This window comes from Carassius auratus, chromosome 23, assembly GCF_003368295.1.
Source record: "Carassius auratus strain Wakin chromosome 23, ASM336829v1, whole genome shotgun sequence".
In the NCBI taxonomy this organism is placed as follows: Eukaryota; Metazoa; Chordata; class Actinopteri; order Cypriniformes; family Cyprinidae; genus Carassius; species Carassius auratus.
Window position 1 is genome coordinate 14,797,457 of NC_039265.1, and position 23,447 is coordinate 14,820,903.

A 23,447-nucleotide genomic window follows, 5' to 3' on the forward strand; every position below is an offset into this window, starting at 1 on the left:
CTCTGAATGAAAGATTTCATGACACGCAGACATTTTTATTGTCAGCATTGTGCATGAATGACAACAAGGGAGAAAACGTGAGAGAGAAAGGAGGAGGAAGCAAGTGAGCGCGAGAAAGGAAGAGAGAGAGAGATAGAGCGAGAGAGACACTACACTACACAATTATGTCGATGATCCCTACGAGTTAGGACCGCGGTGCTGAACGTGCAGTGCAGACGGTCACTTTAACACCTCCAATCACTAAAGGATTATTAACACTTCTGCTGTCATTTCAGACTGTTCAAATACTGGCGTCTTGATCGCGGACCGAAATACACGCGCCAGGAAGATATACATTTTCAGTGTCAAAGTAAAGGAGCATCGATGATTCTGAAGATGGAGAAATGAACTATCGGTGAGTCTTGAAGGTAAGTTCGCGCTGTCACATTGTCAAATTTTGTTTCATGTTCCCCAATCACGAGAATATGGAACGAGCAGATGTTTATTCATGGTGGCTTAGGCAAAAATATGTTGACACCTGCCATTTTAAAAATGCATCATAAATAATGTGCTATTTTTAATCGCTACGACTTTATATACACCATATATTTTCGACAGACGCGTAATTTAAAATATAGTACAACATTTGTGAAAATGTTATGTTGATGTGAGATTATGTGCGCCACGTTTCTCGGATATTGGCCCTCCGGCCGGTTTTGTAACCCTAGACAGTCCGACAATTCATCACAAGAGCTGCAGTGTGTGCTTCAGACACATGCATAGCATATATGATACAAGATATTGATTAATACGATATAATGCAAAATCTCATTTCGGGAACAAAATAATTTCTGTTGATGATCAATTGCAATTGAAATCTGCTCTAAATAGATTTTTCAGTTGTCATTTTTTTTCATTGATAACGTAAAGTATAACTGTATTGTACAGTGCATATATACAAATTCATGCAATTCAATGTCTGCCTATACTAGAGATTGATTTTAGTTTGTTTTGACTGTATTATATACCCTAGTATGCACAGCTTTTTTTTTTTTTTTTTGCAGGTCACTGGGTTGATACAAACCATTGTGCAATGTTATATTGCACATAAATATTTTATAAAATAAAATATACATTGTGAGAGGAGATGAAGTATGAATACGCTGCATAGGACATTCGAAATCTTTAACCCATTAAAAAATAAATATAATCTATATAACAAATGACAATCAAATAATATTTTCTATAATCATTTGCAACATAACGTAGTATATTTCTGTTTTCTCTTTTAACAGTCTTAATTGTACTTCTTGAGGTTTAGTATTATGATATTTTGTAAAAACAAAAATATCGTTGTGATGATAGAAACAAGTATTCTGTATTCATTATAAACTAATGTTAATCATAATATAAATGATATATTTTTAAAGGGCATGTGCTGCACTTTTACAAAGTGTCTTAAAAATTATTTATTATGCAGCATATGTTTCACACTCTCTCTCTTCTCGCTGAATATTAATTGAGCGTCTTGAGCTCACTCCCTTCCCCTGTAATTGGTTCAGTGGGTTGTAACAGCTAGTAAGCACTTCATGCATGTTCATTATTCTACGACTTGATCCGTTGTAAACATCTATCTGTGTCCAGCAGTGGGGTCAGCTGTAGATGAGCTTCCTGCACCATGCCGCCGGGGGTCTACGGCATGCAGGATGTGTGGGAGAGGGAGGGTCGGCAACAGATCGACATGGAGTTCCTCCTCCCCACGGGGATCTACCTCAAATTTCCCGTTTCAGCTAGTGACACCATTAGTACCATCAAGAAGGTGAGGAGACCCTCTGATCACATGCAAACACCAAACATGCTAATTTGCAGAAATGGGTAGTTGACAAATAACATGGACTGTTTGGAATGAGAAACTGAAAGGAATGCAATTGTTTAAGATGTTTTTATACTTTTTTCCCCCCTGCTTGTTATTTTCTATATACCGCTGACGTGTTTTGTTTTATGTACACTTGTTTGTACGAAATGCTTGGTTCTCAATAAAAAATAAAAAAAAAGTACTTGACCGAATGGATGAATTAGCACACAATAATACAATCAATACGCTTAGTAAAACATCTGTCACGCTACTGATGATGAACAGGTTAAAGACTTCCCTGCTTAGAAGACTATTTCTGTGCTGGTAGACCACTATAGGCGTGATGTTCACCACCACTACATGCATGGTTTTTCTAGTGAAGCTGGTTAACTAAGGAAGTCTTACTGGTTGTGATATTCAGGGAACCTGCCCGTACCATATTCTGGGTAACATCATTCAAAACACAGCATATATTGGTATTAGATTCTCTGCAATCGAATTATAGGAATCAACTGCAATCAAATCCACTGGCCACATTAAAGTCTTGATTTGTGGCATGTGCGTTAGATGGTGTGGAAGAATGCCAGGAACGAGCCTCTGTTCAGTGCCCTGAGTGACCCTGACGCCTATGTCTTCACCTGCATCAACATGACCGCAGAGCGGGAGGAGCTGGAAGACGAGCAGCGCCGCCTGTGTGATGTTCAGCCATTCATGCCAATTCTCAGGCTGGTGGCCCGGGAAGGCGACCGAGTGGAGAAGCTCATCACCACCCAGATCAATCTGCTTATAGGAAAAGGTTTGTGTCACACCGGTCATCAGCTGAGCTCAGAGCTGTTTGGGCGGCTCCCAATGGAAGCAGCTTAGCGTTTTCTCACCGCTGCAGCAGAATTATACAGTTTTGGCAGCTGTTCAGCACTAAAGAAGAATTTGTTTATTTAAACAAAAAAAAACGATGAACATGATGGCCTGATTCGGAAAGTCTAGTTTCTAAATGTCTCTTGGTTTTGATCATTTCCCCTTTTTGAGATAGTCTTTTATTATCTTGGGTAGTTTTGTTAATGGTTTTTGAGGATGGTCATGCAATCTGTTCATGTTGCCTTCTGCACAATTCGACTCGCATCTAGATGAATTTGCACCAAAATAGCCTAGATGTTGGCCAACTAGATATGGGAGGTATTTCTTCTCTCTTTTAAAAGTCAATTTAAGCCTTTTAATTTTGCTGTCCTAAAAACGCATGATTATATGATTCATTGGATTTTTTTTTTCTCACTTTTAGTGTTGTTCTTCCTCCCTGCTTATATATCGACATTATTAGAACAGATCAATTTTTTGTGTCTCGGAGAGTTTTATTATTGGTAGTATTTTTGTAATGAATGTTGACAGTGCAGTTTTACTGTTCTGACTTAGTTCTAAATGACCAAAAACCTTCTCCACAGGTCATCATGAATTTGACTCCCAAAAGAACCATGAGATGAACGAATTCCGAACAAAAATGCGGACGTTTTGTGAAGAGCATGCTCAGGTGCGTCAGATGCTGCCTTGGGAACCGTGGATGGAGTTCAACTTCCCGTGTGACTTGGAGCCGTGCTCTGTAGTGGCGAAATCGCACAGCGTCAAAAAGATTTTAGTCAATGTGAAGTTTGAGGGCAGTGAGGTGAGTGAAGTCAAATTTTACATGAGTTCATGTTAATATATCATTCTGTTATGCTTTCTGGGAATGCATTCCTTTGGTATAATGCTATTTATCTGCTTTCTGTTTGTGCTAATAATGTGAAATGAGCAGCATGTTATGTAGTCGTTGACTATTTAATCCTCATGCAAAAGTCTAATTTTAGACTGACATATTTTCTGCCTTTGATATCACAAATGGTAACAGTCAGGAGACGTTTACACGGTGATGATGTCACTGCAGCATCTGCAGGCACACATGGCTCTCAGACTGACCCAGTTTTCCAGAGTGAAGCCTTTGATAGTATTTATATGTGCTGTGTTGCCTGTCAATCCCCCACCCCCTCAACACAAATGTTATTTACCTGTGATCTTTAACCTTGTAATGAGTCTGAAGCGTGCAAAAAAAAAAAACCTCCAGCAACACTTGTTTTTATAATGCATGACATGGATCAAAAGCCAGACTGTTTCGACACCGCATTTGCAGAGAAAAACAATCACATTATGAGTAATTAATCATACTGTAGTGAGTGAACCCTGGTCCTATGCGCATCAGTGATTATGAGGGAGTTTTCTGCTTTTTTACTATAACTAGAGCATGTTTTCTCAAACTTTCTTGAACCAAGGACCCCTTTCATAACAAACTATTCAAAGACCCCAGAGAAGTCGCTGTTACCATGGAAATGAGAATCATGGCAACCATGATCACCCGATACCATAAAGCATAGTCTCCCGACACTCTCAATCAACTTGGCAGTCCTGCATTCTCAGTTATTGAATATATTTAGATGCTAAATTTCTATATGTTTTATTATGCAGTACCATTCAAATGTTTGGGGTAAATATTTTTTTTGTCTTTTTGAGAGCAGTCTCTTAAAACAGTTTTCTATTCGAAAATAGTCTGATATGTAATTTAGTCCTGTGTTTGCAAAGTTGAGTTTTCAGTATCATTAAAGATACACAAGGCAGGTGTTATTGCTAGTTTCAGCCCGACGCAGTTCACATTTTCCCGTCCTGCGCCGCGTTGTTAAATATCAAATGGATTTGCGCCCATGGGCGTGCTGGTCTGAAATAGAGGTGTGTTTAGGCGCATTGTTGGTGCATTGCTATTTTGAGGAACTGAAAATAGACATCACTGAATTCAATGATGAACTGCCTTTAACTGTCATTTTGCATTATTGACACACTGTTTTCCTAATGAATGTTGTTCAGTTGCTTTGACGCAATGTATTTTTTTTAAAGCGCGATATAAATAAAGCTGACTTGACTTGACTGCACCACATACCAACTCAAAGCTGGTCTAAAGTCTTTAGTTATTTAAAGTGCGCGTTAGTAATATGCGCCTATTGGCGGGTGCACAATGCGCATATACTTTTTTTTGCTTATTACACACACAGGGACACATGGCATCACAGAAACATTTTTACAAATTATAAATTACATTTCTCCATGTAAATAATGAATCTGTCATGACGCAAGCACATCTGGCTTTTAAAGGGGATAGGAGATGAAACTCTGATTGGTTTATTGTACGTTACACCCAAAAATCACCAATTACTCATTAGGAGGATAGGGACAACCCATTTAGATCATGCACCTGGGCATGCCTACTGTTTTCCCGACATTAAACTAGCAAAAGTGGATTCGGACCCGCCCTAAGTGCACCTGCGCTGTGCGCTTTAAACCATGCGCTTAGATCATTAAAATAGGGCCCACAGTGTCACATGGCCCTTCAGAAATATGCATATTTACTGCTAAAGAAACATTTCTTGTTATGTTATATTTTGTTGTGCTGCTTAATATTTGTATGGTAACTCTGATGTGGTTTTTTTGGGGTATTATTTGCTCAATAAAAGTTTTGGTAAAAGCATTTATGCAAAATAGAAATCTACAATGTCTTTACTGTCATGTTATATTAATTTAATCCCTACTGAAACACAAATCTACTGACCTTAAATGTATCTATATTTAGTTTTTCTATTATAGTAATGACTTATTCTATAGTTTCAGCCTATATTGTGGAGTTTTACTCTTTTTCTAATGAAATAATATCAATGTTTTGGACCCCTTGGTTATGCATTTCACATTTTTACTTTGTAGGAGACCTTCGTTCTCCAGCAAGATCCACATGACCTGCCGATCGCTCTGAAACGGAGCGCCTTGAGAAAGAAGTCCACCGTGTTCCGAGCAGCCAGGCAGGAGAAGCCAGAGGACTACACCCTTCAGGTTAACGGGAGATTGGAGTTCATTTATGGAGAATATCCACTCTGCCAGTTTAAAGTAAGTCTGAAAGTCACAACATCATCTCGACTTCACAGCTACATTTTCTTTCAAATTTATATGAAAGCACCTCACTTTCAGACTTTAAAAAAAAATAACAAATACTTTTAAATCCTGTCCTATTGTTTTGCAAATTTTTATACATATATATTCCATTTTGCTGCAATGTAAAGTTTGACAGGGTCTTCAGAGGCCTTGGTTTGAATTGATTGTAGGACTTCATGGCTCTATAACAGTTGTTGACATCTCTACCAGCCTTTAAAACATCTACTACATTGAGGATAATGTGATTTCAGCTGCATTACACTACCTAAATGAACAGGCCGCAGGATCTGATGATGATTAGTCCAGGAGTACTGGATCTGGTCCGGTCTTTATAGTGTACATTTTGGAAAACAGGAACTGATAAAACCATCTGTACATCGGCTACAATTTCCATCCCTCGCTGTGTGTCTCTGATCTGATTCACTTTTTATTTAAGAGTTTTTAGGGCTTTTGTCCTTTTTTTTGATGGTGGAGAAATTTAGGGCTGGGCGATATGGCCAGTATATATCTAGTATATATCTAGTATATATACAGTATATATCTCTATTTTCTCTACATTTTCTATTTTGATTCAAATATATTTTTTTTATTTAATTTATTTATTTATTACAATTTATTTTTATTTGTATACATCCAAACCAATTTTGTCTATTAAAATAATGTTTATATTAAAGGCTATGAAAACAATTATAGTGAAAGTAGGCTATGCTATCCATTATGTGCAAAGAAGGGGCTAAACGCACATTACATTCTAACATTGTAACATTACAATTTAAAATCACAAAAATAAAGCTTTTTAAGGCATAAGTTCAATTACCTAAACTAAAAATGAAAGTAAATAAGCAAGAGCACAGATAAATTGCATTTTATTTTTGATTACCCCATTACAGCCATGTGCTATCATGAAATACACTTGTAGGTTTAAAATTCTACATATGGCACAATTATTGCACTCCTAATCTAATGTGCACCCTCTGTTTGATGCACTCGTTCACTGAAGTCTGTGAAGTTTAGTGGAGAATCGCATGCAAAAGGCTCCTGACAGCAAAATGGCAATATTTATAACATTCACAGATAGAGAATACCTGTAAAACTTGTGAAATGTAAGTTATGAGGAAAAGAGCACATCTCAAATGCATTAAACAGCACGAGTATCTTATCTGTCAGCAGCACATGAGTCTGTCAGAGCATCTGATGGGGCGAACTACTTTTTAACTATATGTGTTAACTATATCTTACCAGTTATTTTAAAGCCCTTGATACAAAGCTTGTCTAATGTTTAGTGAAAATTGGATAATGCACTTTCCCCACAGCAGCTCACTCTGTTTACTGCTATTATACAGATGCACTCGTGTCAAACTACTGTCAAGTCACCCTTATTTATATAGCACTTTTAACAATACAAATTGTGTCAAAGCAGTTTTACAGTATCAAATGGGAAAATAGTGTGTCAATGCAAAAGGATAAAAGAAAACATAAAATTTCAGCTAAAGGCAGTTCATCATTGAATTCAGTGATGCCATCATCCAGCTCAGTTCAGTTTAAATAATATCTGTGCAATCGACGATATCACTGAAAATTAAGTGTCCCCAACTAAGCATGCCAAAGGTGACAGCGGCAAGGAACCAAAACTCAGCATCAGTGACAGAATGGAGAAAAAAACCTTGGGAGAAACCAGGCTCAGTCAGGGGGCAGTTCTCCCTTTGGCCAGATGAACCAGCAGGTTGATCCATGCTGCAGCAAAGTTAGATTGTGCAGAGGACTAATCTGGTTCTGTGGTGTTGTCCCGATGGCCGTCTAGGAGACAAGGTCTTCACTGGTGAACTGTCTCTGGGGCTTATCTAGTTGTCCTGGTCTCTAGATGCTGGACCACCATCTGATCTGGACACAGACTGGATCTGGTGGCTGTGGTGACCTCAGAATAATAACGAATATTAGCACAGATGCCATTCTTCTTTTGATGTAACAAGTACATTGTGTGTTATTGGAAGTGTTTCTAGTTCTGGTTGACCCAATTAGGCAGCTTAACAATCTTTTAACGGAAATTAGCTATAGAAATGTGTTATGTGTAAGCCAGGTTAAAGGGATGGGTCTTTAATGTAAATTTAAACGGACAGTGTGTCTGCCTCCCGAACAGTGTTAGGTATATTATAGATACAGATACAGAGTGTGGGCACTAAATAGGAAAAGGATCTGCCGCCTGTACTGCATATCGATATAGGTGGTACCGCCTCACACCATGTCGTCTATTAAAAATATATGAATATATCGTACAAACTAGGGTTGGGCTGATAGACGATGTCATCATCCATCGTGATGGCTTCGTCCTCTGTCATCTCTCCTTACACAGTGTCTATACCGGACGCGAAAAATCGTGTGGTGTCGCGCTGCATAAGCTAAAGACTGTCTACACTGGACGCAACGAAACAACAGTTGAAAATAATTGTATATTTGTGTCAAAATGTCATAAATGGAATGCGGCAGCAGTTTACTGTTGGGGATGTGGTGTCATTCTATAGTATTTTGTTGCGCCGTGCCACTTGCATTCGCAATGTTTCACTGTAGATATCGTCCACTGAAAAATTTTAAGATCAAATTTTAAGATATCGCTCAAGTTGGGTGAAATACAAACTTGATATACCACCCAGCTATAGAGAAATGACAAGAATAATGGGAAGAAAGCCAGATATGGACTTGCGTCTCCCATATGAGCACCATAACTCAATGTGTCTCGAACATGTGAGCTCATTTTTTTCTTTTTTCCCTCTCTTGCAGTATATCTTTTCATGTTTGCATGGAGGCATTACCCCACACCTGACCATGGTTCATCATTCAGCCATCATCAAGTACCAGGAGGAACAGGGTGGCCTCAGTAACCAGGTGTCCAGGACTCGTGCTCAGTCCAAACCGCCCCCACTGCCTCTGAAAAGGGTGAGAAGACACTTTTACACCGGAACACGATCTGTTATTAACAGGGGAACTACTTGTCATGTTTCTCTTGTAGCCTGTGTTGTAGACTTCAACCTCTGTGAACTCGATTTGCAATGCGCAATCATTTACCCATGATGACTTTCTGATCATCTATGACCCCTTCATGGAAGTGCTTTGAATTAATGAGATGGAGCATAAAGAGATTCTTCCTTGCTAGTTGTATGTATATCCTTCCGGAATGTGAAAAAAATGTAAATAATTAATTATAGCAACTCTACAAGCTAGTTTTAATTAACTTGTCAGTAGTTACATTTGAAAAGCTACATTTTCGAACACACTGTCATGGCAGTTTGTAACTATTTCACACTTTGGTGGCTAGTTTGTATGATATAATATTTTATGATCTAGTGCTTTCAAACGATTAATCGCATCCAAAATAAAAGTCTTTGTTTACATAATATATGTGTGTGTACTGTGTATATTTATTAAGTATATATATAAATAGACATGCATGTATATATTTAAGAAAAATAAGTTATGTTTATATTTGTATATATTTATATATATTACAAATTATATGAATATGAATATATACATGTAAATATTTTCGAAATATATGCTGTATGTGTCTGTTTTATATATACATAATATATGTGCGTGCACTGTGTATATTTATTATTTAAACACACAAAAAAATCATTTGGATGCAATTAATTGTTTGACAGCACTTGTTTTTGTATAATCTACTTATGCCATACCAAAATTTAAGTTTAGGGGTGAGCTTTCTTGCTTGTACATTTTTTCTAGGTTTTCGTACAAATAATGTCTTGTCTTTTTTTTTTTATATATATATATATTTTTGACATTTTCCAACAAAGAGGTGTATAGTGACAAAACGCTTCATTGCTAATGTTTGCCTTGTTGTTTTGGGAAATATGTTTCTTTGTTGTGAATTTGTTCAATTAGAGAGTTTATTTAAATAGACTGGTTAAGTAATGATTCACTGAAACTGACGTCCCTGTGCCTTTTTTTAATTTAATAAAGTAATCTAGTTAAATATAGCTGTTTGTCGCCATTTTTCAACACGTTTATATAAAGGCGTTTTCTTTTTTTGTTGTTGTATTTGTTGTAAATGTATTAGCTATATTTATCTAATACATTTAATGCAGCCATTTTATTTCAGATCCTCAATGTTTTTGTTGCAGAGAAAATGTTGTAAAAATCAGTATCTGTTTGATTAGCTGCTAGTAGTGTAGCTAACTACAATTTTAATCCGGTAGCTGTTTCAAATCAACTTCCCCAACACTTCTAAGTATGTGCGTTACTCCTGTGGTCGATGTACGTGATATACCATTTGATGAAAGATGTTACTGAACCAAGCGAACTGCTTGGTATACCTTCACAACATTAGATTCACACTCGTGCTAGTTCCTCATTCTGCTGTTTGGTTTTGGTTTCTCTGTAACTGTCAAGCATGCTGGCACATTTGTTTGTTAGCATGCAATGAAAATAGAAACCTATGATGAAGAAAATGTTTCAAATGTTAAATGACTTCTTTTTTTCTTTTCTCAACAGCAAAACACCTCTTCGCTATGGTCTATCCATGAGCCTTTTTATATATACCTCCTACAGGGCAGCCGAGTGAATGCAGATGAAGGCATGAAGGTAAAACTGCTTTTTTTGTTTACTTGTTTGTTTGTTTATCTGCATTTGTATATTGTTAGTAGGATGTGAGTGCCATGTTGTTTAGTGTTTCAACTGTGGCAGGTAGTGAGGGGTGAAATCATGAACACTGTGGTCATGTGACCCTGACCACATATTTCCCATAATTCATCAGAAGCGGTTAAGTGAAACATCAAAACAGGAAGTGGGGAGTGTCTATCTGGCTTTACGGCTCTCTCTTGGGCCTAGATTCTTAGAAAAGGCCAGCACTGTTGCTTATGTTCACCGCTTGCATCTCCTTTTTTGCTTGTCGGAGAAGTCAACAGTCATTGAACAGTTGTTTCTATTTTAAAAAATTCATGAGAAACGCATGTAGATTTTTTTTTTTTTTTCATTTAGCCCGGGGAACAATTATTGCAGTGGTGAACGGTGTTAAATATGTTTGCATGACAAAGCATTTTATCATGCAAAAACGTTCATGTCATTTTCCCTCGCAGCAAGTTGTTTTAAAAAATAAATAATTTCTGGCTTTCGAAAAGGAACTCGCAATGTTAGAAGGATATTTTGACATGAGTTTGACATGATTCGTGTGAACAATGTTCTAAACACATTTTCATTTCATTGTTCATATTATTCTGTTCACTTTATTCTAAATGTTAATGGTTCTGCAATTTTAGCCTGTCTCTTGCCACAGAGCTCTGATTTGTTTTAATGGGTTTATCAGTCTTATTCTTTGCCAGATTCTCAGTTTTAGTCTTTAAGGAAGCTTTTACACATTTATCTGTGCTCTAGTAAGTGAAAACTGCAAGTTTTAAAACCAGTTAAGACTGAGCTAAATGGATAAAGCTTAAGTTCTGGTTTACTTTTTTCACACACTTAATTTCTATTAAATGTCTCCATTATTGTTCACAAAAAAAATATACAGGTTCTTTAATATGTTAATATTTTGTCATTATTATATTGTAAGAGTTGTAACAAAGGGAAGGCCTTTAAATAGTAAAACAATTCTGAAAGAAACTATATATAAAATGTTTCTCAAGCAACTGTATGAAATGAAAACATTTAAAACGTGTGTTTACGAAAAATGCCCTTGTCCTGAGGACACACATTTCAAACTTTCATTTGAAATCTTTAATATTTTAAGTATATTAAAATGAGTATATAGTAATTTCAGAGGACAGAGTTCACAAACATAAAATTTTTATAATTATAAATTCTAGAATATAGTTAATGTAAGAAGTTTTTGAATATATATATATATATATATATATATATATATATATATATATTATTTTTTTTATTTTTTTATTTATTTATTTATTTTTTCAGAAGAAACCACTTCTAGAGAAAAACATGTATTTCTTGTGACAACTGTCCAGTGTATCAAGTTACTCAACATGCTTTTTATGCCAGACACTCATTAACTTCCTCATACTTTACTCACTTCATTCATTCATTCATTCTTTTATTTTCAAATTAAAGTAAGTTCCTTCTTCTTAAGGCAGTTTTGGGACAAATTTTCAGCTGTGCAATCATTTTCTTTTTGTCTCAGCTGGTGGTTCAGGCTGGTCTCTTCCATGGCAGTGAGCTCCTGTGCAAAGTTGTGATCAGTAATGAGGTCGGTGTTTGCTCTGAACCCGTATGGGACCAGAAACTAGTGTTTGACATCAGCGTGAGTGACCTGCCTCGAATGAGCCGCCTCTGCTTTGCCCTCTACGGCGTCATCGAGAAGACCAAAAAGCGTCCTACCAAGAAGAAAAACAAAAGAGCGGTATGTTTCAGTTCATTTCAACAGCAAACAAGTCACTTAGCAACCAACACACTGACTGAAGAGAGATGAGACACCTAACAGATGCTATACTTGGAGGGTTTGACATGCATGGCTGCTGTGAACACATTCACAGTGAATGTTGTTTCCAAGTAAAAAACACAAAACACACTATTGAAAGTATAATCAGCATGATGCAATAATATTTAAACCCTCATAACAGGATGTTGTGGTCCCTTGCCTGCTTAATGTGAGTAACCCAAGTTAAATGTTAGGACAGAGCAGCTACTGTGTCAAATCAGAACTCGCCAGCATGCCTTTTCGTGGCCCTGTCTCTGTCATGTAGCTTGCGGTGTCGATTGAAGGTGCCGTGTTGAAATTCCCAGGTGTCAGTGTGTGTGTATGGTGGGCTGGTGTTAGCAACACCAACGCATCCACTTCTGCTTTCAGTGTTACTTCTCTTTCAGCGAACTAGAGAAGAAGTCCACATGGGTGTGAGACATAAAGAGACCAAAAAGGGTCTCCTTCTGTTATACTTACATTGTACTAGTTCTGCTGGAAACCCAAATTTGACCATCTTGAAATTTAAATGTATTGTTTATCTCTAGATTCTGATTAAATATTCCCTTTTTGAGGCAGGTTAATAGAAAAACAGCTATAAAATTATATTTTTAATTATGTAAATTATTCTGTAGTCTTTATTCTTTATGAATTTTAGTTTTTTTTATGAAATTGTATTTAAAATATGTATAATTAATAATAAATTAAATGTTAATTTCAGTTCATTATAAATTGATTAACTTTTTAAGATTTTAAAATAAATCTAAATATTTTTTGTAAACTGTTTTAAAATTGATTATGAATTATACATTATTTTATAAACTTTTATTTACAATAATCTTTTAATTTAATAAAAAAAATAAAAATAATTTCTTCTGATTTATATTTAACGTTACTATGTTGATTTAGGCAACATTAAATTGTTATGTGGAATTGAACTGGGTTCGATTTTAAACCATTTTTAGTTAAACATTGTGAAAATGGGCTGCTATTTGCAACCAACATTCATTTTTTTAATGCATTATTTTGACCTTTTGTTTGATTAGTTTTGAATCTCTTAACAAACAGCACAATTTTCACAAACAGCGCTTCTAAAAAAACGATCGATTGCAGTAATGTCTGTCTACAAATAGAAGCACTTAACTTGACAACTGGACTACATTTTCAATCATACACAGGAAGTATCTGTTTTATGGGTATGTTGGAAATCACTGCTGTTGTGGCTGGAATATTTGGTTAGTCAGTTGAATTGTCACCTCCCACAACAGAGGCATTAGTGTACAGCGCTGTTTAGACAGTTATCACCTCTCCCACGTTAAATGACTATTGTGTAATGCCAATATGGTTAATAAACCTCCAGATGATCGCTCTTTCCACAGGATTGCCCGTTGGCCTGGGTTAACACGATGGTATTTGACTACAAGGACCAGCTAAAAACTGGAGAATTTTCCCTTTCCACGTGGCCATCAGTCCCAGGTACTTTAAAATGAACAGTAGCTTGTGCTGTTTACAGCTGCTTCTTTTAGCATGAGCTTTGGTTGAGTTATTTTAGGAATTCTGCAAATCACAGGAGTGAATTTGAAGTCTTATTTTGAGTTATTTTTGGTTATTTCATATCAGGGACCTCAGTTAAGGTTTTAACAGCTCAATTGTTTTATTTTTAGACGATAAAGGGGATTTGTTGAATCCTATGGGCACTGTGGAGAAAAATCCAAACATTGACAGCACGGCTGGTCTCCTGATTCGGTTTCCCAACATCAGACCACACCCCCTGTATTATCCTCCAATTGAAAAGGTGAGTTTTTGTGGTTCTCCTTAATGCTTGCACACTTCTCACAATGTCTGTACGCTTTATGGAAATGCTCAGTCATTATCTTCTATTGTTTTCAGCTAAATGAGCTGGGTATGAATGGTGAAAAAGTTGTTGCTACAAAAGAAGAGGTAAGAAATCAAATGTATTGGTCTGTTAGACCAGAACCATGCAGATATGTCAGTCATGAGATGGAAATGGTTGCTACATTAGGGCCTGTACTTCTAAAGCACCGTTAAAGAGTTGTGGTTTGCTGAAGCATTGAATGTTTCCAGTGATTGATTCATATCACTAGAACTGAAAGCATTAAACGACTTTATTAAACTTTAATCTATTACAAATGTGATCGTCTTCTTTCAGAACCTGAAACTGAGGGAGATTGTGGACAATAAAAACTACACCGAGTTCTTTGAGGATGAGAAGGAGCTTCTGTGGAAGTTACGTGTAGAGGTGAGGAGGCGATACCCAGAGAGCCTCCCCAAACTCCTCCTCATCACTAAGTGGAACAAACACGAGGACGTGGCTCAGGTATGTGGAACCACTAGTTCCTCGGGATATGATTATTTTTAGACATTGAAAAATGTAACCCTTTTGCTTTTCTAAAAAAAACCCAGAATTGTACCTACTCTGGTGTTCCTGTGTCAAAAACGACCAGCCATTTTAAAATTGCTTGTAATTATGCTATATAATCCCCAAATCCTGTATTAAATTGTTTTTGTCAATGGCAATTCTGGTAACATTTACGCAAAAGCTGATATCCAATGTGATCATTTTCAGGCAAATGAAGATCCTTTCTTGTTCAAATTGACCAGAACGTGACACAATGGGTTAATTATTCAAGGAAAATACTATTTAAAAGGCACATTTAAAATAATTGAATAATTCCTTGTAGCCTATATCTTATGTACTCCTTTTGACATTTACATTTTTATATTAATTTATTTGACTCGTTTTTGCATGTGTATGGTTAGTGCAGAATCAAGCAAGTGTCAAAAAAGCAAAACAAAATAAATAATTGATATATATCCTTTTTTTTTTTTTTTTTTATAAAAATGTAAAAGTACTTCTAAATTGAATGAAATAACTGACAACACTGATAACATTGTTTCAGTTTCCTTCTTCGGGATTGTTTTTGCTCATTGTACCACATCTTTCACACATCTTTACCACCACTGAGTGCTTTTCTTCTAAACTTAATGGCTTGTGAGGCTGTTGTACACTCCCTCTCAGTGTATTTTATTTTTTTTTCTCAGATGGTTGGTTTGTTACGGAAATGGCCAGAGTTGCCTGCTATACATGCTCTAGAACTTCTGGACTACAGTTTCCCTGACCCTCATGTCCGCTCCTTCACCATCCGCTGCCTCAGCAACTTGCGGTGGGTGGCACTGCCTCTCTATAATCAACACCTGCTCTTGAGAATAAAAAAAAAAAAATGCACAGGCACTGTCATGCATATGTGTCAAAATCAGAGGAAAAAAAAAACAATTAACATTTATAGAGATATTCTAATAAGTGCTTCCAGGTATTTTATTAATAATTGCAATAATTAATATTTAATTTGCATGTCAAGAAAGCCTTGTCTGAATATTTACGAGGGGGTTTATATTCAAATTCATCTTTATTAAAAACTGCTCATATGTAATTACTCCTCTAACAGTTCTTTTTTTTCCTCAACAGTGATGACGAGCTTTTTCAGTATCTCTTGCAACTGGTGCAGGTTCTGAAGTATGAATCCTACCTGGATTGTGACTTGACCTGTTTCTTGCTAAAGCGAGCCCTGGCCAACAAGAAAATCGGTCACTTCTTGTTTTGGCACCTCAGGTATAAAGCCATCTTCTTATAGTGCTCTACAGCAGTGCGCCCCAATTCCTTTCAATGTGATTTAGGCTTTGTTTTTGCTTTCTCTAAAGGTCAGAAATGCATGTGCCCTCAGTCAGCTTGAGATTTGGACTTATTCTGGAGGCGTACTGTCGTGGGAGCATCTTTCACATCAAGAGCTTGATGAAGCAGGTTTGTTGCATTTATTCCTTATGCAAAAAGCAAATACATATTTCTAGCACCTTTTTTTGTACTGTGATGCATCTTTATTAACCTAATGTAAAACGACTTGTTTTTTTCTTGCATTTTGTTTTCCGGGGCCCTTTTTGACACTTAGGGCCCAAATTTAGCACTTGACTTGTTTTTTTACAGTTACTTGTTCTGGTAATTGTCACATTGTGTTGTGTGTCTTCTTGTAAAAAACACCAGTTTGTTCAGCCACATAAATGTACGTGTATAAATATAGCAAGTAAGCACAAAGGGTGCTGGAATATGTTTTTCTTTGCAGCGACAGTGACTGTGCTTATAACTCATCTTCTTTAAAAATTTTAATAATAACCAGACCACTGGAAAGAAAGGGAACTGCTCTACGCTGCTCAAAGTTTGCAGCTGTTTTTACATGCCTTCTCAAATATTGATTATCACACCAAGCGTACTGCTTTAATTCAGTCCAGTTTTATCTCCAAATTTAATGTGTGTGCATATGGATTTGAATGTACTTGCACACAGTACATACTTGTTATCTCTGTCTCCTACAGAATGAGGCTCTGAATAAAATGAAGGCTCTCAATGACTTTGTGAAATCAGGCAGTCAGAAGGCAACCAGGGTCCAGACTACAGAGGACATGAAAGTGTGCATCAAACAGGACACGTACATGGAAGCGCTTTCGGATGTCGTTTCTCCTCTCAATCCAAGCATCGTGCTATGTGAACTATGGTACCATTCACATGCATGTTAATAAAGTAGATTTATAATGCAGTCTCTTAAATACAGTTCATATTTATTATAAAATAACATATCTTGAGTGATTTTAGAGGTTGTTGCATCAGCGCTTGTTAAGAAATGATATTTCTTTGGTTAACATCCTACAGATGGTGTTATTTAGCAATGTAGATTTTGCGATAACTGGAATGATTGTGCAAAACACTTTTTGAATAACCTCTCATTATGCCTTTTTTTTTTTTTTTAAGGTTTCATTGGTCGTTTTAGGTTTTTAAGCTGTAACTGAATCTACGACATGATGCAATCATTTGAATGTAGTAATCCCGCTAAATGATCTGGTGCATTGCATACAAGTCACGTAAAAGCAGTTACCAGAAAGCAAAAACAAAGCTCGTTTTGCAACCCATTGTGTACGTGTGTCGTTTCTTGATGCTAATCTTTTTTGTTTCAGTGCAGACAAGTGTAAGTTCATGGACTCCAAAATGAAACCTCTGTGGCTGATGTATAAGAACAAATATGATCATGTGGGCATTATCTTCAAAAATGGAGATGGTATGGACAAAAAGTCGTGCTAACACTTTTTGTTGTTGCTTGCATTGAAGATCCCCCCTCATTTTTTACTTTTATAAATTAGTGACTGGAAAAAAGACTTTGCCAATTATATCTTTTATTAGATCTCCGGCAGGACATGCTAACCCTTCAGATGATTGAGCTAATGGATGTTTTGTGGAAAAAAGAAGGTCTTGACCTCAGGTTTGTATAGTTAACTTTATTCCACCCAGATGATCAATTAGCAGAAAATGTGTGATGCAAATAAGTGCCTATATATATATATATATATATATATATATATATATATATATATATATATATATATATATATATATATATATATATATATATATATATATATGTGTGTGTGTGTGCATGTAAAATTATGTTTAAAATAAATGAATAAATATAAATCCATTTTTTTATTTTATTTTAGATACAGAGACAGATTCTGTAAAAAATACATTAATAAATAAATCATGACTGCTAAAGTTTATTTGTTGGGTCCCAGAATGCTGCCTTACGGATGCCTGTCAACCGGGAACAAAACGGGTCTCATCGAGGTGGTGAAAAACTCAGACACTATCGCCAACATCCAGAGAAACAACAGCAACAGTGCAGCCACCGCTGCCTTCAACAAGGACGCTCTTCTCAACTGGCTCAAATCTAAAAACCCAGGGTGAGCAGTACTCTCTCTATTAACTTTCACTGCACCACAGCCCGTGTGGTGTGAACGCTGCGAGCCAGTGTAGTGTAGCCAACCAATCTGGCATCATTTGATGATTTTGCATGAGCCATGCATGCTGTTTTCTACTCTCAGGGTTAAAGTTCTTTTGGCTCATTTGACCTTTTGGTTTATATGAAACTACAAATGCACTTTGTTTGCAGAAGTTGCAGCAGTGGAGTAAATCTGCCCCACGTTATGCTGCATTTACAATTTCATTTGTTCTTGGCAGGTGTTTTCTTCCAAAGTGGCTTGATGTGCATGTTGTTTTTTGTGTTAGCAGCTAAGTATACAAACTGAGCACTAAGAAGAAACCACAACGTTTGTTGCATTGTGTAACAATTTCCTTTAGCAATTGTCGATCCTGTCAGAATGGGACAAAATGACCTTTTCAGAAATGCACTGGTTTAGAGAAGTCTGAGTGTTGGGGTCTTTTTGGGGTCAAAACTAACCTTCAGCATCAGCACTTATTCATAGTGTACTTGCGGACATGACTGATCCTTATTTCACTTCTGTGTGACCTTTTTAGGTAACTAACAAAACTACTTTTGGTTAAGCGTATGTGGCTAACCAGCTACTCACTATGATGCTTGCATGATTTTCTTCAAGTATCCTGTTTATACATGACCTCTTGAACTCTTGAAACTAGTTTGCAATAAACTGAAAAGGCTGATGGCTTGTCGGAAACAGATATATGCCCCCTGTGGACATATCCAGTTCTGTTCGCTGGTTGTCCACTTACTGTAAATGTTATGCTATATTGTAAGGAATAACCAAGTATGGGACACTCGTTATTATAGGTCCTGACCACTGCTTGCTGATTGGATGATGTTGTTTGATGTTTTCATTTTGCATTTTGGTTTAATGTTGCATGACAGGATACATAAAGAAGTGCATTATTTGCTGAGCATATGTGTGTCTGAGGTGCATATGTATCTTTTACCCAGCTTGCCAGTATGCGCATATATTATTTTTATAATATTAGTTTTTACCCTCTTTTTGCATTTACTTTATCTGAGCTAATGTGGCAAGAGGCTTAAAACACAAAGACACATTACACATTCACCAGGCAATATTAATGTTGAATGTCTCGGGTGAGTTATAGAGTGACTGACTTAAAATGATCAGACAGAAACAAAGCAGAAAATGTTTAACATGTAATATACATTATATCTTTATATCCACACATATAGTACATGTGTGTGTTAATGAGTTAGCAAATAGGAAAATAGGGATGGCAATGGGTTATGAATTGAAACCTGATTTATTTTATTTTCCAGGGATAAACTGGATCAAGCCATTGAGGAATTCACCCTCTCCTGCGCTGGCTACTGTGTAGCCACATATGTTCTGGGAATAGGGGACCGTCACAGTGATAATATAATGATCAGGGAAACGGGTCAGGTGAGAGTGAACTCAGTGCCCTAGCAGTGCTGTGTAATCATAAATTGTATCACAAGATGGCACCAGCCATTCATATGAGAATGGGTTGCACTTATCCTATTTCATATACTTGTGCCATTTTGTCATTGTCAGGTTTGAATTTAGTAGGTAATTTAAGTAATGCATGAGATTTTCTCTGTATTGTTTGCAGTTATTCCATATAGACTTCGGGCACTTTTTGGGGAACTTTAAGAGCAAATTTGGGATCAACAGAGAACGTGTGCCTTTCATTCTGACGTACGACTTTGTCCATGTAATCCAGGAGGGACGGACCAACAACAGTGAGAAATTTGAGCGGTTAGTACATATGTTTTTTTAACTTTAATGCCACAAAGCTATTTTAGCTAGTTCCGACTTTGATTTAGTGTTTTGTTTTTAAACTATAACCATTTTTTTATAGTATACTTGCATTTTTATCAGCTGCATTTATCAAAACTGTCACACAAAAAGTAGTATTAAGAAGGCTTCCAGAAGAAAGCATTTTTTACATTCCTCTGTAATGTATGGAAACTGTTGACTGCTAATAACCTTGACAGACTACATTTATATGTAACCTGCTAATAAATGGAAGGAAGGTTTTGTGAGGAAAGAGGAAATGTGAAACGCATAACTGAACAAGGAAAGAGTTCATGGGTTCTTATCTTTGCCAGGTTTCGTGAGTACTGCGAACAAGCCTATAAAATCCTTTGCCGGAATGGGACTCTTTTTGTGAATCTTTTTGCCTTGATGAAAGCTGCAGGACTCCCTGAGCTCAGTTCTTCCAAAGACATCCAGTATCTCAAGGTAAGAATTGCCCATTAGATGGGTGATATTTGCAGTTTCTCTAGTGCTTTACAAGCATGAAATATCAAATCCACACGGAGGACATCTGAAGACACTGTTGTGCATGAGATTTATTTTTAGAGCAAGGCTAAAACAAAAACGTTACCTATAATATTTCAAATAGAGTTCACCCAAAGATTGTCATCACATTGTCAAACCTCTATTACTTTCTGTTTTTTTGGAACACAGGAAAAGGTAATTTGAAGAGTTTTGTCCAAAGATATTATATGATATAGTAAATATAGCATGGACAAAAAATAGAGAGACGAAACTATGACTTTTTTTAGGCGAATTGTCCCTTTAAAAGGAAGATTCACCCAAACATTTATATTTGTTGAACATTTTCTTCATCTTAACAGATTTGAGAAATTTTGCATTGCATCATTTGCTCTCCAATGGATCCTCTGCAGTGAATGGGTGCCGTCAGAATGAGAGTTAAGACAGCTGATAAAAACATGAGCTGTGTGTTCGTAAGAAACAAATTCCTCGAGATGTTTTTAACTTCTGGCTAAACTCCTCTAAAATAATCCTCTATTGTCTTTTTCTGAATCAGGAGGGAAATATGCATAGATCAAACACTATTTACAAGTACCATGTAAACAGTCCTAACTAACATATTGGTGGATTTTGATGTGAGAGGACAACAGTGGATGGGATTTTTCACTGGAGGATGTGTTGTCATGGACGGGTATTTTGTTAAACCCCTTAATGATGGATTTGTTTCTTACAAAATGCAGTTTTTAGATTTGCAAAATGCTATTTGATGGGTTGGAGTGGTGTGAATTACTGTGAAATACTGTGATCCACAAATTACTGCGTGGATTATTGTGATGATTTTATGAGCTGTTTGGACTCTCATTCTGACGGCACCCATTCACTGCAGATTATCCATTATTATACAAGTGATGTAATGCTAGATTTTTCTAAATTCGTCATGATGTAGAAACAAACACATCTACTTGTTGGGTGGCCTGGTGGTGAGAAAATTAAGCACATTTTCATCTTTGGGTTAACTATTGGATTGTTCTTTTTCTCACAGGACTCTTTGGCACTGGGGAAATCTGAGGAGGAAGCACTGAAGAACTTTAAAGTGAAATTTAATGAAGCTCTTCGAGAGAGCTGGAAGACCAAGGTGAACTGGATGATGCACACTTTTGCCAAAGATAACAGATAAATGGCACTCGATCACAGGAGACCCACTGAAACCCTCTTGATGCTGAGTTTTGATTTAAACCAATGCAGCTTTGAACACAATATATGTTGCAATGCTGACTAGCATTTATGGCATTATACTTCCTTGCAAAGGCAAAATGCAGCAACTAAACGGTTTGTTAAAACGGAATTAGGACTAATATCATAGGTCAAATGCGACTAGATTTTGTGTTTGAAAACCAGAATTTGGTTCAAAAAGTTACTGCGTTTTGCCTTTGCAGGGCAGTATACATCAACAGCTGTTCAGCGAATGTTTACATCTGTGACGTAATAGTGAATAATTCTATACGTTTGTCTTAGTGAAACATACTGCTTTAAATGAGAGTCATTTCAGATACATGTTGTATTTGCAACACAATGCACTGGGGATCGAAGCTACTAATTTAACAAACTGCTGGCGTGCCACTAATTTAACTAGCATCACTGGTTTGTTTCTGTCACACTTGTGTACCTGCACAGAGAAAAGCTCAGAGCGAGTGAGATTAATGTATTTATCATTTCTAACTGTACAGCATGATTGACTTCTGTTCTGGAGAAGAAAGTGCTTAATGTGTTTTCATACGGTTTACATTTTTGTTTCAAGATTTTTGTTCCTCTGTTTACATGAAGGCGTTTGGTTGTACATATTCTTTAGTGTATCATACGTACATTAACATTCCTTAAAACAGTATTATTTTTTTTTTCATTTGAATGATTTGTGTAATAGGAAAATTGTTCATCACGAAAGCCTTTGAATAGTGGTGTACACAAGAAGACATTTTGTATGTCAATTGTAGAAATGAGCCTTAAATATTTTGTATTTGTGGGGTGTTCTCTGTGCCTTCGGGATAAGACACAAGCCATCTTGAAGTCGTGTCCAAAGAGTTTGCTTTATGTTCAGTGAAATGTGTGCAAAGGATGTACAGTATGCCTAGTACTACTGTACTATAAATCAGGGCAAAAGTGGAATATTATTGCTCCGTAGAACAATGCGCTGTTAATCGTGTGCCTATTTTGAATATAGAGTCAGTCAAGCTTGTGTTTTCTCTTCCAGTAAACCTTAATTAACTCCAGAATGTATCACCACAGTGTTCTCCAACTGAATCCACTGCTACCTGATTCATGAAGATAATTTTTCTCAAAGTGTTGTTTATTTTGAATCTTTAAATGTCCCCTAGAATGTGAATTTTTAAAAGATATTTAAAGCTAAAACCATCTCATCTTTATATATATATATATATATATATATATATATATATATATGAAAGTTCTACTAACACCCAATGCATATAATTTTAATAATGTAAGGAAGACTAGTGCACAGAGGTATAACTTTGACATGATGAATGGATTTTAGCATTGGTGTAGGTATTGATGACTACTAACCGAGTACCTCTCATGCTGTGGTCTTGTCCAAGCCTTCATTTTGTTTTTGACTGTGTACCATGAGCTTTAGTCATTTCACAGTATGAAACACCAGGATCTTGAATTTCTCGGTTTACTAATGTATTGTTTCAGTTTTTAAACATTACTGCTTTGTTATGAAGTTTTCAGAGGTGTTATGAGTTATGGAAGTGTGTTATTCATTCTCATTTTTGCCATAAATTATTGATTATGAAATTGATTTGTGGGTTTATTATTTGTTTTTGTTAAATAAGTGTTTTTTTTGATAGATGCACAAATGCAATGAAAGGAGCCAGACTTCTAGCTGTCTATGTAGTTGGCATCTGAAGGAGGAAAATAATAAATTGGTGCATTTTTTTCTTTTTTACATTTAAAAGAGTAGTTCACCTCAGGCCATCTTTGAATGTAGATGTAGTTTGTGTATTAATCTGAACAGATTTGGAGACATTTAACATTTTATCACTTGCTCTCAAAAATGGATCTTTTGAAGTG

The 23,447-nt window shown here is 36.3% G+C and overlaps 1 protein-coding gene across 4 annotated transcripts; it reads left to right on the top strand.

Moving 5' to 3' along the window:
- Positions 1-67: 67 nt before the first annotated feature.
- pik3cd (phosphatidylinositol-4,5-bisphosphate 3-kinase, catalytic subunit delta) lies at positions 68-23,175 on the top strand. Of its 4 annotated transcripts, none has more exons than XM_026200011.1 (23): positions 68-394; positions 1,624-1,798; positions 2,402-2,630; positions 3,271-3,488; positions 5,603-5,782; positions 8,603-8,758; positions 10,334-10,423; positions 11,973-12,191; positions 13,628-13,724; positions 13,913-14,043; positions 14,139-14,189; positions 14,419-14,586; positions 15,312-15,433; positions 15,736-15,879; positions 15,969-16,068; positions 16,635-16,813; positions 17,271-17,371; positions 17,494-17,572; positions 17,883-18,050; positions 19,376-19,499; positions 19,690-19,835; positions 20,189-20,321; positions 21,400-23,175. In XM_026200011.1, the coding sequence occupies exons 2-23, from the start codon at positions 1,658-1,660 to the stop codon at positions 21,532-21,534; spliced, it is 3,111 nt and encodes a 1,036-aa protein (XP_026055796.1). In that variant the 5' UTR covers positions 68-394; positions 1,624-1,657; the 3' UTR covers positions 21,535-23,175. The 4 variants fall into 4 exon arrangements, with proteins under 4 accessions (XP_026055796.1, XP_026055795.1, XP_026055794.1 ...); XM_026200010.1 differs by having other exon boundaries at positions 1,627-1,798; XM_026200009.1 differs by having other exon boundaries at positions 69-407.
- The last annotated feature ends 272 nt before the right edge of the window (positions 23,176-23,447 follow it).

Bases quoted from the DNA above. Each gene is read 5' to 3' on its own strand.
- pik3cd (XM_026200011.1), top strand. From the start codon at position 1,658: ATGCCGCCGGGGGTCTACGGCATGCAGGATGTGTGGGAGAGGGAGGGT. The intron at 5,783-8,602 runs GTAAGTCTGAAA...CCTCTCTTGCAG, and splicing joins ATCCACTCTGCCAGTTTAAA to TATATCTTTTCATGTTTGCA. The intron at 16,814-17,270 runs GTACCATTCACA...TTTTTGTTTCAG, and splicing joins ATCGTGCTATGTGAACTATG to TGCAGACAAGTGTAAGTTCA.